Source organism: Mastigoproctus giganteus, chromosome 10 (genome assembly GCF_048544385.1).
Source record: "Mastigoproctus giganteus isolate SK-2022 chromosome 10, ASM4854438v1, whole genome shotgun sequence".
NCBI classification, from domain to species: Eukaryota; Metazoa; Arthropoda; class Arachnida; order Uropygi; family Thelyphonidae; genus Mastigoproctus; species Mastigoproctus giganteus.
The window spans coordinates 203,646,593-203,662,256 of NC_143584.1; the positions used below are offsets into that span (position 1 = coordinate 203,646,593).

At 38.0% G+C, this 15,664-nt stretch overlaps 1 protein-coding gene across 1 annotated transcript in view; it reads left to right on the forward strand.

Moving 5' to 3' along the window:
• The window catches only part of btv (dynein cytoplasmic heavy chain beethoven), a 696,240-nt gene that overhangs the window by 585,105 nt on the left and 95,471 nt on the right, over positions 1-15,664 (forward strand). Inside the window, exon 59 of the mRNA XM_090384033.1 lies at positions 10,732-10,887. Within this exon, the coding sequence (XP_090240159.1) occupies positions 10,732-10,887 (156 nt within the window). The remainder of the gene's footprint in view (positions 1-10,731; positions 10,888-15,664) is intronic.

Consider the following 15,664-nt stretch of genomic DNA (forward strand, 5'->3'; position numbering starts at 1 on the left):
TCTTAGTTATGCTGGAATGCTAAAGATTATCATATAGAGTATCTAATTAAGCTAATCACATGAAATAGGTTTTCACTATACCGACAGATTTCAAAAATGTTTTGTAATTTAATCACGATTAATGATTATTATTACTGCCATTTCAGGCATAACAATGATCACATTTATGACATGTAAAAGTAACCATTATTAACCTGCAAGGTAGCTAATCCAACTGTGAATAATACAGTGCTTATGATCGCTCTCCTTCCACACCAAGTGCAAAAGGGCTAGATTCAAATCTGATCAAGATGGAAGCAATTTTTATCAGCTTTATTTATTTTTTTTCACACCATACCCAAGTTATTAATGCTTGAGCAAAAGTTGCACAGTTCCCCCTCGCACTTACCCTGGAAACTCAGGTTTTTTCCAGCTAAACACACAAACCAACCATAGAATATATGCTGCTTACAAACACAATACACCAATGCATCATAGTCTGTTGTTGCTTTGTTACAAAAAAATGCAGTTAAACCAGGCTTCCCACTGAAAAATGAAGACAGGAATTAGAAAGAGAAGGAACAGGAAGAAGAGGCCTCCAGAATAACTCAAGGGGAAACCCTATGCTTTAAATAGCAGTGTTGATAAGCATGTTGCAGTTCTGTTAGATGATGTAGTTTGGCAATCTGATAAAAAAATTTGGAAATTTCGTTGAATGAAAGTAATCTTTCATTCTGAAAAAACAATATATGCAGGAACATAACTTTCTTGACGCAGAGTATCTTACGATTATCTCCACAGAATAATTAGTGCAGGAGAAAGTCAATCTAGTTCTTAGTTGTACACGTTGGCACTAATGATATTAAGAGTAGGAGACTGGCAGAATTAGGTGCCTCTGTGGCCAGGTGGGAAGGAGAAGCAGTGCATAGCACACGCTTCTTGATTAGACCGGGGTTCGAGCCCGTCGCCACCAAATACAGAGGATGCGGAAAGATCAGGGAATCACCACCGCATATCCCGGAGCAATATGGCCTTAGTTGCTAATGCTCCTAAAAAACAAACAACAACAACTGGCAGAATTACTTAACAAGTACAGGTCACTGTTGAAAAAAAAGCCATGAATTAGGGTTCAATTTGAAAGTGTCTGCAATTCTGCCCAGACACGATAGGAGGGAGTATATGATGAGAGCTTTGTCAGTCAATTCGGCCTTGAAAAGATTGTGCAAGACTCAGGGGGTAGAATTTTTTTCAGCCTGGTCTGTACTTGTTAACAGGAGAGACTGCTTCTACAGGGATGGGATACACTTAAATAGAAAGGGTGCAAGAACATTTGCTGATGCTATCGAGGCAGTGTTAGTTGGGTCGGAAAACTGCTAGCTTGGGGGGATACAAGGAGTAATAGATTAACAGTAGCCACTGGCAGAGGTGAAAGTGATTCTTGCACTGCTTCTATTGGAATGAGCAGCAGCCTGGAAAACAAGATGCAGGATATTTCAGAGACTGCTGGGAGTCATTGTGGTACAAGTAAACACATGGGTTGTGTTAGGGTAGCTAAGAATAGGAACAGATGCATGTATACTTGCGTGTACACCAATGCTAGGAGTTTGGTAAATAAATTTGATGAATTTGAGGTATTGCTCAAACATCAAAGGCAGATATTGTTGGGATATCAAAGACGTGGTGTCACACAGATATAAGGAATGCAGAACTGGAATTTGGGGAGTACAATGTGTACAGAAAGGATAGGAAGGGAGGAGGGGTTATGCTATTAGTTAAGAACATAAAATCCAAGAAAGTGAAGCCAGTCGATATCGCTGGAGACAGTGCAGTGTTGAGTCAGTTTGGTGTGACATAAGCATTGGGAGATCAAAATTGAGAGTAGGAGTGTGCTATAGGCCTAATGACTCTGATGAGTATAATAAGAAACTGTACAGGGAAATAGTTGGCCAGTAAATCAGAGAGTCTTATAATGGGGGATTTTAATTTCCCAGATATTGACTGGAATTTGTAGGTTGGTCACTGACACACTAGCAAGGCTTTTGTGGATTTATTGGGTGGTTGTTTTCTACATCAGCATGTTCGGGAGGCAACTGGAGGTAGTAATACTCTTGATCTGATTATCAGTAGTGATTCTTCATGCATTAAGAATCTGCAGATAAAGGAACCACTAGGTGGCAGTGATCACAGTGTTCTGAAGTAGGATTTACTCAAAGAGGTAACTACCATCAGGGGTAAAGGGAAGGATTTTTGCTTTCGTAAAGGCGACTACGATGGTCTGAGACAGTATTTAAATTCTATACAGTGGGACCAACTGATGATGTTACCAACAGCAAATTCAAAATGGGAAGCATTCAAAGAACTTATCTTGGAAGCTACTAGGCTTTACACACCAACTAAGAAATATTGTTCAAGATTTTAGGCCTAAATGGATGTCTGATGAACTAATGAGACTTATGGCAGAGAAGAAAAATGCATGCGATACATATAAATTAATGGGTGATATGGAAGCCTATAATAGATATAAGCTGGTCTGTAACTAAGTCACAAAGGAGATTAGGCAGACAAAGGCAGATTATGAGAAATCCTTGGCAAAGGATGCAAAGAAAAACAGAAAAGAGTTCTTTTCCTATGTAAACTCTAGAAGGAAAGGGATGAATCAGATTGGTCCACTGGATATTGATGTTTCAACAGTTGAGAATCCTGCTCATGTGGCTAAAAAACTAAACGAGTATTTTGCATCTACATTCACACATGAGGAGTTATTCAGCGAGGGGAATGCCAGAGGTGTATTCAACTCTGGCAGTAAGCTAGAGAATCTTGTAATAACTGAGAGTAAAGTGGAGGAGAAATTGTTGAAGATAAACACAAGAAAGGCACCTGGGGTGGATGGGATCTATCCAGTTATATTAGAGGCAGCAAAGGAAGTAAGCAAACCCTTAGCCATAATTATGAGAGCTTCTTTGGACTCAGGGGAGGTACCCATAGACTGGAGATGTACAAATGTGACCCCAATTCACAAAGGAGGACAAAGGCTAACACAAGTAATTATAGACCTGTAAGTTTAACTTCTCTTCCAGGAAAATTAAGGGAGGCACTGGTTAAAGAAGCATTGCAGGATCATCTAGACAAGACTTCAGTTACAGCTCAGACACAGCATAGTTTTGTTAAGGGAAAGTCTTGCCTGACCAACTTGATTGGATACTATGATGCAGTCACAAAAGAACTGGATGCAGGGAATAACTTTGATATTATATATTTGGATCTTATAAAGGCTTTTGATACTGTTGCACATGGAAGACTGCTGCACAAATTGGAGCAGTGTGGCATTGGAGGCAAATTGCTGCTATGGATAAAGGGATGGTTGAGTGGGAGAAGACAGAGAGTGGTAATCAATTGACAATGCTCATCGTGGACTAATGTTATTAGTGGAGTCTCTCAGGGTTGAGTGTTGGGTCCATTATTGTTTTCTGTATTTATAAATGATATTGATGATGGTATATCAAGCTTAAAGTCCAAGTTTGCAGATGATACAAAGGTTGGAAGGGTTGTTAAGGACACTACTGACGCTATGCTGATGCAACAGGATCTGGAAAGGTTGAGCAGATGGGCTGAGAAGTGGCAAATGAAGTTTAACATTGACAAATGTAAAGTTCTACATATGGGAAACAGCAACCCCAGAGCGATGTATCAACTCTGTGGCACTGCACTGACAGTGGTAGAGAATGAAAAGGACCTGGGAGTATTTGTGCAGGCAGATATGAAGTTCTCTGAGCAGTGCAGACGAGCTGCAAGAGTAGCTCATGGTGTCTTGTCAATGATATACAGGAATTTTTCTAGCAGGGATAAGGAGGTGATTATTCCCTTTTATAAGGCAGTGGTCAGGCCACACCTTGAGTACTGTATACAGGTCTGGAGGCCTCATTTCAAGAAGGATGTAGAGCTGCTGGAACGAGTACAGTGAAGGGCAACAAGATTAGTGAATGGAACAAAGGGTTGCTCTTACGAAGAAAGGCTTAAGTTTTGCAAATTACAATGTCTGGAGACTAGGCACCGGCGAGATGAACTGATAGAGGTGTATAAAGCCTTGAATGGTTTTAGCATGCTCAATGCCGATGGGATTCTTCCTCTTTCTCAGAATAATCACCTGAGAGGGCATAAATTCAGATTGAGGAAAGACAGATGTAGGATAGATGTGCGGAAATTTGCCTTTAGCCAGCGGGTAGTTGGTTGGTGGAACAGACTTCCAGCCCTTGTGGAAGTTGATAGCCTAAGTAAATTTAAGGCTCAGCTGGACAGGTATTTCGAATGAACGGAGGGGTGAAATGGAAGTGGTTTTTTTTTTTTTTTTTTTTTTTTTTTGGCTGATGCTACATAAGCTTCCTTTCTTGCATCATATGCCTCTACTAATACTAATGCTAATTCTAATGCTTAGATTGACTTTCTTAGTGCCTGTGTTTTCCAAGTTTTTGATGAGGCAGCCTCACCCATGTGGGTAACACAGTTGGTATAATCATTGACCTTTCCACATCAGGTGGAAAAGACCTGAGTTCAGATCTCATCAGTATAGTCAGGAATTTTTATGAACCTTTTTTTCACAACATGGCTGAGTTAGTTGGTCGCAGGGGGAGTAGCATGATATTCGCTCCTCGAAACTTGGGTTTTTCATCCAGCAAATATCAAATTGACCGCAGAACACAAGCAATTTTCAGACATATTATATACACCACAATATGACCTGGTTTTGCTACTGTACCTAAACTCTACAAAAAGCAGAAACAGAGGCAGCCTCTGTAGCATTCTACTCATGTTAAGTCACTATAGGTTTCTGGAAAGTATTATGCAGATGACGGCTTTAATTTAAAGTAGCAACAGCATAATTCTGCTTCATTAATTTACTATCGATTAATAATTATGGAAGATGTCTGTATACATCTGTAAGAATGAAAAAGATGCATATAAAATAATAAAAATCCTTTCTTTAACATTTTTACTACTAGATATTCCTACTCTTAGTTTCTCATGTTAAAAAATCCACTAGTATAGGTTTTGTGGTTGTCATTAGAAAAGACATGTTCATAAAACTGTACCAGTCATTGTCATGTGAATTGGGGGTGCTGAGTGAATAAGCTACAACTTAGTGCTGAACAGTTTATTGATTCAGCACTCACCATATCACTCATCATATGATGAGTCTAGAATATTTGTTTTATTGTCAGCTTAAGAAAACTAAACATATGCTAAATCAAAACAGTTAACATTTTTAGCAGGTAACTCAAATTTTATAGCTCATGCATTCATTATTCTTCCAAGAATTTAGTGTGTTCAAAGATATAAGGCGGAAGTGTGTAAACTAGCTAGTAACAAAGTTTATTTAATAAAATTACATCTGGCTTGGCTAGCATGAAATACTGGGAAAATAGTAAAGAAACATTCATAGCTGATGAATCTCAAAAAAAATGCATATCAAATATGCACACTTGACTATTGATGTTGAAAGTGCCTGGATTTTCTGACATATAAACAGAATACAGGCAGTTCCCGCTTTCGAGTTTTCGCTTTACATGTTCCTGGGTTTACAAGTTTTTTTTTTTTTTTTTTTCAAGTATCAACAAAATCGAAAATATGCACATTAATTGTAAAAAATGAATGTTAAACATTCATTTTTTTTATTCATTCATTCATAAATACTGCATTTCAAACCACGTGCATAGCTATACAATACAGTGCACCCCTCTTTGCGATATTAATTCGTTCCAGAGACACCATTGTATCATGAAAATATTGTAATGTGAACCCAATAACACGTCGTTTGGTAATTCGTTCCACGACCTGGGAAGTTGAAATTTTCACTGTATACCTCTCTAAAAGGTCATTTTTATAGTGCAAATTGTATTAGTTACCAATTCAAATCATTAAAATGCATTACACTTACATCGTTATCATATGTTCTGTTATAAGAACCAATTTTGAACAACTTCATGATATTTTTCTAAAGCACATTTCTGGAGGTCACGACCATAAAACAATATGCACTTTCTGGGTTATTGGGCTTTTCTGTTACCGCAAGCAATTATAAATGAGTATTAAACTCAATGTTATTGCATATGCAAAAATACCAATAGCTGAAATTGTGTGTTTTTTTACGTTATTATGGTGAAATGTGTTTCCCCTTTACTGAAATCTTCAGTCGTATAAAAAACAAATAAATTTTCAGAATCTTCTCTTCATTCCCTTTTTTTTTTTTTGTAAGCTTTGTAAACTTGTTACTCTGCACAAATCGTGTTAGTTGCAATTTGTGCGTTCCGTTAAAAAATGCTTATGCATGCTATTGAAATTTATAAAGGAAAGAGAAGATTATCTTGGAAACAAATGCCTCTTGAAGCATTTCTAAAGACAACAACTCCTTGTGGGTGCCAAACCAATAATGAGTGCCAATGAGTGCCAAACCAATAATGAGTGATCAACAAGTGTGCATTTAGTCGATGATGATGATGAAGAATAAACATTCTTTAACATTTGTAAGTCATAAATAATTTCTTTATTATTATAATTTGCTTGATTTTACAGGCTACATTTTCATTTCTTTGGATAAATCAATCATTTTTTAAGCATAAACTAGCTAACTAATTTCATTGTTGAGAATGTAACCCGTATTTTTATGTCTATGGGAAATAAATTCCCGCTTTACGAGCGCACACTAGGAATGAATTAACTCGTAAAGTCAGGAACTACCTGTACTGAAGACACTTGATATAACATTCTTGTTGGTACCTGGACTCTATATTTCTCCTTCCCTGAAAAAATATACTGGGCATATACAAAAATTACTCTCTTTCACAAATTGCGTGCATTTAGTTGCATGCAATTTGTCTGCAGTTAGTTGCTAATCACAAATGAAAATGATGACCAAGAAGTAGTGAAATCAGCAGAAAGTGCACACCTTACACTCATTTTGCATTTATTAGTCATAAGAAAAGCTGAAATAGCCTGGTTTACAAATATCCTTAGCAAGTTAATTAGAGCAAATCACTCTTTTAGATATGCACATTTCACAAGTCAAAGTTAATTTTTCTGCAGAGAGGTCTACTCTACACAAGCAAAACATGAAAGAAACAAGTCTGAACAAATTAATAAAAATCACAGTGAGTAAAAAATATATACTAAATACTATTGTCAGCACACTTTCAAATAGACAGGCATTTTCTGTCTCTCTAAAAGACATGTTCAGATAGACAATGGACATAATCAAATTAACAATGATGATAGACTATGACTTTTACAATACCAATGTAAAACTCAAGTTAAGCCAAACAAATATGCTGGTGTTCAAAGAAAGTGCATCACCTAGGAATTTCACACTTCTGACCCTTTTTCGCAATGAAATGTTACATTAATGACTAGCATCACAAATAGAAATATAAACAAAAGATATTTATTAATAGTTAAGGCAAAGCTAAGTAATATTTGACAGGTGCTCTCAAAATATTCCAAAATGAGTATTTGCAACCTTTATACAACAGTTTTGGTATGTTATCAGAAGCTTCAGTTTATCATTTTAAATGGAAAACAAAATGAAAAGTTTGCCAGGTGCAAACTAATATTTAGTTGAACTGCCTCTGGCCCTGATGCACACCGTCAAGGCATTGACAAGATTAATTTCTGAAGATAATCAACTGATAGTTCGTGGTTCCAAACACGAATTATAGCTTCCTGAAGTTCACAAAGGGTCTTTGGTTTCTTTCTGGCAACTGCAGATTCCACACAATGCCAACAGTTCTCTATAGGATTCTGGTTCGTCCTGTTTTCTAGCCAGCTAAGAGTTGTAATAGACCGTTCTTCCAACTATTTTTTCACCTGTAACAAATGTAAACTCATTACTGTCAAACCTCTAATGCAGAAATGAAGCTAAAGTAACTACAGAAATGCCTACTTACACTTTTTGCCCGTTTACAAGGATCAGAGTCATCCTGAAAGATGCAGTTACTTGACAGGTTAAAATTCTTTCTAATGGTTGGCAGCAATTTGCCTTCCAATATAGCCAGGTATCTATTGGCATTTACGGAACCTTTTATAAACTGCAGGTGATCTACTTCGCGATATGAAATGCACCCCATATCATTTGGCTGGTAGTGAAATTCACTGTAGACACTGTGCAATCTGGATGGTATTCTTCACCACGTCTACAGCGAATCGTTTGTCTCCCATCAGAGCCATGCAGGTTGAATTTCTTCTCATCCAAAAAAATAACTGACTTCCACTGCTAGGGGGGGTCCATTTGACATGCTCCTTACACCAAATTAATTGGGCCTTTTTAATTTTTTATGTGAGGAGGGGCTTCTTCTTAGGACGACAGGCTACAAGTCCATTTTTGAAGAGGCGTCTTCTGACGGTTACTGCACTTGCTACCACTCCTGTATGTTCTTCCCATTCTCTTTTCAGCTCAGACAAAGAAGCATTATAGTTTTTAAGGCATAAGCGCTTCAAAACGCGGGCCTGGTTTGGCATAGAGACTCGTTTGCATCCAGTTCCTTTTTTCCTATCAGCAGAACCAGTATTCTTGAGTGTGGAAAGAAATCTACTCACTGTTGACTTATTACAAAAAAACTCTATAAGCAATATGATGGGAAGAACATCCTTCCTCATGTTAAGCAACAATAGCAGTACTCTTTCTTCGTGCATCAACTGCACATAACTCGCCATCCTGACACAAGCAAGGAATGACTGCAACTCTTGCAGAGCGTGCTTATATAGTTAAAAGTAACCGCTGATGCAATGTTACATCATCACCTACGCTTGTCAATCTTATCTGATGCAATCTGTAAGAAATATTGCCATACACTTACGTTATTCGGACGACAATTACAATTTTAAGGGGTGATGCACTTTCTGTGAACACCAGTGTAAATACTAAACATCATATACATCTTTGCTGGAAACTCAAAATGTGCCAACAGTAAAAAAATTGCATAATGGGGGTTCTCATAATGCATTCAAGAGAATCCTACTGACATTAATATTTGCACTACAATATGTTCAACTTTAAGCAAAAAAAAGTGACATTTGAATGGAAGAATTCTGGCTTTCCTTCACTACGTGGCTTAATGCCAGCTCATTCAGATCAGATAGAATGATCACAAAGGATAATTAGTAATCAAAACACAAAACTTGACAGTGATTAAATTGGAGATTGCATAAATTCACAGACAAAATAGAAGTCCTAAAAGAAAAAGCACAAATGGGAAATGATGGTCATTCACTGGTAATTGCACAAAACATGTACAGTATGCAGTACTGATTATTAGACTGAACAACTCTTGAAAATTCTACAAGTACAAACTGAACTCATAGCCATACATCACCTCCACATTAAACTTTACTCTGAAAATTTGAATCCACTTAAAACTTTACTTTGAACTCATAGCCATTACTTAGAATTACTCATAGCCATTACTTAGAACTCATAGCCATACATCACCTCCACATTAAACTTTACTCTGAAAATTTGAATCCACTTAAAACTTTACTTTGAACTGGGATCCCTCAAAGCTAGTATGTTGGCTTGGTCTTCTTTCAGACCACATTGAAAAGATAACGGTTCAAATCCTGCTTGAATGGAGGGAATTTTTCTGCACACAATTATTATTATTTATTTTTTTTTTTTTTTTCAAAGTGTGATTTTTCTACTAGAAACTTAGATTTTTTATCCAGAAAACAGGCAGACTGACCATAAAGTGCATGCATTTTATGGCCAGTTTGTATCATAGCCCCAACACTTCATTTAAAACAAACAAAAAAAAACACAGAGCAATTGTAACTTAAATTTTCTCTCTCACCCAAACAAGTTTCATATCATGAATATACATTTTAAGATAGCTTAAAATATCCACTTTTTTCATATTACATGAAGCAGTGACTCCAGTGTAATATGAAAAAAAAATATCTACCATGGAATAGTTGCACATGTGTAAAACACATGCTTTGCAAATCAAGTACCAAGACACTACAAAACAAAGCCATAGATTTGCATCATTACTTGAAAACAAACTGAATGAAATAATAAAGAAAGAATGAAAAGCAGTATAAAAGTATTTTATTTTTTCTCGGCTAAAAACGCCGACCTGGTTAGCCGGGTGGGTAAAGTGCCTGCCTGGCAACCCAAAGGTCGCGGGTTCGAATCCCTCCTCGGGCTTGAATCAAAGTACTGCAAAAACCTTGGGAGGTGCATTATGGCCACAGAAGCCAATGCACCAACAACTACCAAAAAAAAAAAAAAAAAAAATCAGCTAAAAACAAAAGGTTTGGAAAAAGCAGACAATAAAATATAAATCTGTGAAGCTGAAAGCAAACCCATTGTATTGTCATAAAAGTAGAACAATTTATTTAATATTTAAGATTAGAATAGAGCATTGGAATCTAACATTCTGCTGCTGCTACATATATGGCTAATAAAACATGTATCATACTCACAAAAAAAAAAGATAAATGCAAAACTTGTTAACCATGTTAGATATATTACATGCCTTCCATTAAGGTTAAATAAGTGAAACCATGAAAATTCTATCACTTAAGAGTTGATTTATGACTCTTTTAGTTATAGATGTAGTCTTATATGTCTAATATTTGAGGCCAGAGATGAAATTATGAATTATGTGAAATTAATTTATTTTATGGAAAATCTTCCTTGAACATACTTTTAATATTTCTGTTTTCTTACAAACAGTATGTCTTACTTTAATATCTCTTTATTTCTAGAGTAATGAAAGCACTGAAAGTCGCATCAGAGATTTGATAAGAGCTCTTCAGCATCTTAGTTATGAATATATTTCCAGATCCCTTTTTAAGAGTGATCGACTAACATTTGCTATGCACTTTATTCATGGCATGTACTCAAAACTCTTCAAAGACAAAGTAAATAATTCTCTCTTTTTTGTTACTCATGATAAATATTAATATATACTCAGTGACAACTTATTAGGAACACCACTCCTATAAAAATCTAACATATTAATTACTACATTTCATTTGGTTTTCTTTGAGACTTTATGGCATGTCTGCTTTTGCAGCTGTGGCACACAGTACTTATGGTAATAAATGCTGGTTATGTTTCTCTTGCTGTGCATACTGGATGACTATATACATCTTTCAATCATTGTGTCACATTTTCAATGCTAAAATAGGGAATATCTTAGCTAATTTTGAGTGTGAAATTATAATAGGGAGCCTGAAGGATGCTTTGTAGTGTCACTGCATCTATTACTTTCACACAAAGCAGTATTAAGAACTTACTATGAATAATTCTTAGCCAAAAAATAAAAACAAAAGTAGTCAGTGCAAATGATTTTGTTGTTGGAAATGAGTGGTTGATGTCTGAGAACACCAGAAGGCTGTTAAAGATTATACAGGCATATCTGGAGACATTGAAACCTATTAACTAGCCTCAGGGATAAAATCTATTAAAACATTGTCACAGCCCAGGTATCTCGCATCATGATAGATCTATACGTGCACAGTGACGGTTACCTCCAGCAGTATAATGTGGTGTATATAAAATCTCAATCATGCAAGAGTGATTTCAAGGTCTGGATGATTCACCTTACTTCCTTAACTCCTACAGTTGTCAGAACCAAACCCAGTAAAGTAATTTTAGGATAAGACTGAGAGAGGCTTTTCCTTCTACTTTTCTAGAACTGAAGGATGTCCTCAAGTTTGCATGACTGAATATACTGAGGGAATATTGCCATTATTTTTGAGAGCATGCCAAGACAGAACACTTCTATTTGAGGCAAGTGGAAGTCCAACACAACATTATTGTGATGTTCCTAATACATTGTCTATTATATTTTTGTAGGTTGTTGAGTGAAATTAGTGTTTTGATCCAAAAAGTGAGCATTCTTTTGTTCTAATTTAAATATTTATTTTATGGTGTTATTCTGGAATATTTGGTTTATCAGCTACATTTGTTATAGTGTACTAGTTTATATGTTTTTAGGTGCCTCTTTTTTGAACAAGTTCATGTTTACAGGCCTGAAAAAATTTGAATAACTCACAGGGAAAACTTTAACTCCCTCCTAATACATACAGTGACAGACAAAACAGACAAATGTTTGCTGAACTTTCTAAAATGGGACATGATCTAGCCAAGTAGGGTGTCTTTGTGTGTGCTAGATGCCTAGAGTGTCAAGAAATTAGGTGCCAACCCAGCGTTCTGATGGGCATCTATGAGAGCTTAAGGCTTAGAGTAAATGCCCTCGAAGAAATTAATATGAGGGGCCCATCTAGCTCTCAGCTTCCCAGCTCAACAGCAGAGCTCACTCCTGTGCATCATGCAACAGAGAGACAATCTCCAGGGCAGAATTCACTGGTCCCAAAGGAACTAGTTATTGTTGGTGACTCTGTTGTCAGGGAGACGGGAATATACTATGCAAGAAGGATAGGTGGAACAGGACCAGGGTATGCCTGCCAGGGGCAAAAGTTGATGACATTATATAGCAGATATCATCTTTTAAGGGCATAAAAGGTGATATTGTTGCACATGTTGGAACTAATGACATTCAGAGTAAGAGATCTGCAAATTAACTCAACAAGTACAGGTCAATGGTGAAAAAAAGTCGCGAGTTAGGTTTGAATGTGAGTGTCTGCAATTCTGCCCAGACATGATAGGAGGGAGTATATGATGAGAGCCTTGTTGATCAATTCGGCCTTGGAGAGATTGTGCAAGGCTCAAGGGGTAGAATTTTTTCAGCCTGCTCTGCACTTGTTGACAGGAGAGACTGTTTCTACAGGGATAGAGTACACTTAAATAGAAAGGGTGCAAGAATATTTGCTGATACTATCAATGCAGTGTTAGGTGGGTCGGAAAACTAGCTTAGGGGATACACAGACTAAAAGGTTAACAGTAGCCCTAGTCATAGGCAGAAGTGGTTCTTGCACTGCTTTAATTAGCATGAGCAGCAGCCTGGAAAGCAAGGCAATCGAGATTTCCAGGACTGCTGGGAGTCATAGTGGAACAAAAAAATACATGGCCTGTGTTAGGGTAACTAAGAGTTATTTGGTTTTTAGGAGCATTAGCAACTAAGGCCATATTGCTCCGGGGATATGTGGTGGTCATTCCCTGACCTTTCCACATCCTCCGTATTTGGTGATCACGGGCTCGAACCCCGGTCTAATCAAGAAGCGTGTGCTACGCACTGCTGCTCCTGCCTACCTGGCTATGGAGGCGCCCGTAGAAACAGGTGCATGTACACTTGCATGTAACAATGCTAGGAGTATAGTTCATAAATTTGATGAGCTTGAAGTGGTAGTCAAGACATCAAAGGCAGATATTGTTGGGATATCAGAGACGTAGTGTCACACAAAGGGGTCTCAGACAGTTTTTAAATTCTGTACAGTGGGATCAACTGATGATGTTACCGGGCGCCTCCGTAGCCAGGTGGGAAGGAGCAGCAGTGCGTAGCACACGCTTCTTGATTAAACCGGGGTTCGAGCCCGTCACCACCAAATACGGAGGATGCGGAAAGGTCAGGGAATGACCACCGCATATCCCGGAGCAATATGGCCTTAGTTGCTAATGCTCCTAAAAACCAAATAACAATAACGATGATGTTACCAACGTTGAATTCAAAATGGCGGCTACTGTTAATCTTTTAGTTTGTGTATCCCCCAATCTAGCAGTTTTCCGATCCACCTAACACTGCGTCGATAGCATCAGCAAATATTCTTGCACCCTTTCTATTTAAGTGTATCCCATTCCTGTAGAAGCAGTCTCTCCTGTTAGCAAGCACAGATCATGCTGAAAAAAAAGTCTACCCCGTGAGCTTTGCACAATCTCTCCAGGTCCAAATTGATTTGCCAGGCTCTCATCATATACTCCCTCCTATCATGTCTGGGTAGAATTGCAGACATTTTCAAATGTAACCCTAACTCATGACTTTTTTTCAGCATTGACCTGTACTTGTTAAGTAAATCTGCAGATCTCTTACTCTTAAGGTCATGTCTTAAGGGCAAAAAAAAAACAATATCATGTTTTTTTGCCTTAAGGGATGATATCTGCCCTACAACCTCGTTATCTTTTGCCCCCTGGCAGACATACCCTGGTCCTGTTCCCCTATCCTTTTTGCATAATATATTTCCCGTCTCCCTGACAATAGAGTCACCAACAATAACTACTTCCTGTGCGACCAGCGGATTCTGCCTTGGCGATTGACATGGAGTTGGCCAGCTGAGAGTTTGATGGGCCCTTCATTTTAATTTCTTCGAGGGCATATACCCTACACCTCAAACTCTCGTAGACACCCATCAGATCACTGGGTTGGCACCTAATTTCTTCACGGTTTCTGCACCTAGCACACACACAAAGACATCCTCCTTGGCTAGATCATTAGCATTAGCATTAGCATTAGTAGAGGCATATGATGCAAGAAAGCAAGCTTATTCAGCATCAGCCAAAAAAAAAAAAAAAAAAAACAACCACTACTCCCATTTCACCCCTCAATTCATTCGAAATACCTGTCCAGCTGAGCCTTAAATTTGTTTAGACTATCAACTTCAACAACAAGCGATGGAAGTCTATTCCACAAACCAACTGCCCGCTGGCTAAAGGCGAATTTCCGCACATCTATCCGACATCCGTCCTTCCTCAATTTGAATTTATGCCCTCTCAGGTGATTATTCTGAGCAAGAGGAAGAATCCCATCGGCATTGAGCATGCTCAAGCCATTCAAAGCCTTGTACACCTCTATCAGATCACCTCGGCGATGCCTAGTCTCCAGGCTCTGTAATTTGCAAAACTTAAGCCTTTCTTCGTAAGAGCAACCCTTTGTTCCATTCACTAATCTTGTTGCCCTTCTCTGTACTCGTTCCAGCAGCTCTACATCCTTCTTGAAATGAGGCCTCCAGACCTGTATACAGTACTCAAGGTGTGGCCTGACCAATGCCTTATACAAGGGAATAATCACATCCCTGTCCCTGCTAGAAAAATTCCTGTATATCATTGACAAGACACCATGAGCTACTCTTGCAGCTCATCTGCACTGCTCAGAGAACTTCATATCTGCCTGCACAATTACCCCCAGGTCCTTTTCATTCTCTACCACTGTCAGCGTAGTACCGCAGAGTTGATACGTTGATCTGGGGTTACTGTTTCCCATATGTAGTACTTTACATTTGTCAATGTTAAACTTCATTTGCCACCTCTCAGCCCATCTGCTCAACCTTTCCAGATCCTGTTGCAGCAGCATAGTATCAGTAGTGTCCTTAACAACCCTGCCAACCTTTGTATCGTCTGCAAACTTGGACATTAAGCCTGATACACCATCATCAATATCATTTATAAATACAGAAAACAACAATGGACCCAACACTGAACCCTGAGGAACTCCACTAATAACATTAGTCCACGTTGAGCAGTGTCCATTGATTACCACTCTCTGTCTTCTGCCACTCAACCATCCCTTTATCCATAGCAGCAATTTGCCTCGAATGCCACACTTCTCCAATTTGTGCAGCAGTCTTCCATGCGCAACAGTATCAAAAGCCTTTCTAAGATCCAAATATATAATATCAAAGTTATTCCCTGCATCCAGTTCTTTTGTGACTACATCATAGTATCCAATCAAATTGGTCAGACAAGACCTGCCCTTAACAAACCCATGCTGTGTCTGAGCTATAACTGAATTCTTGTCCAGAT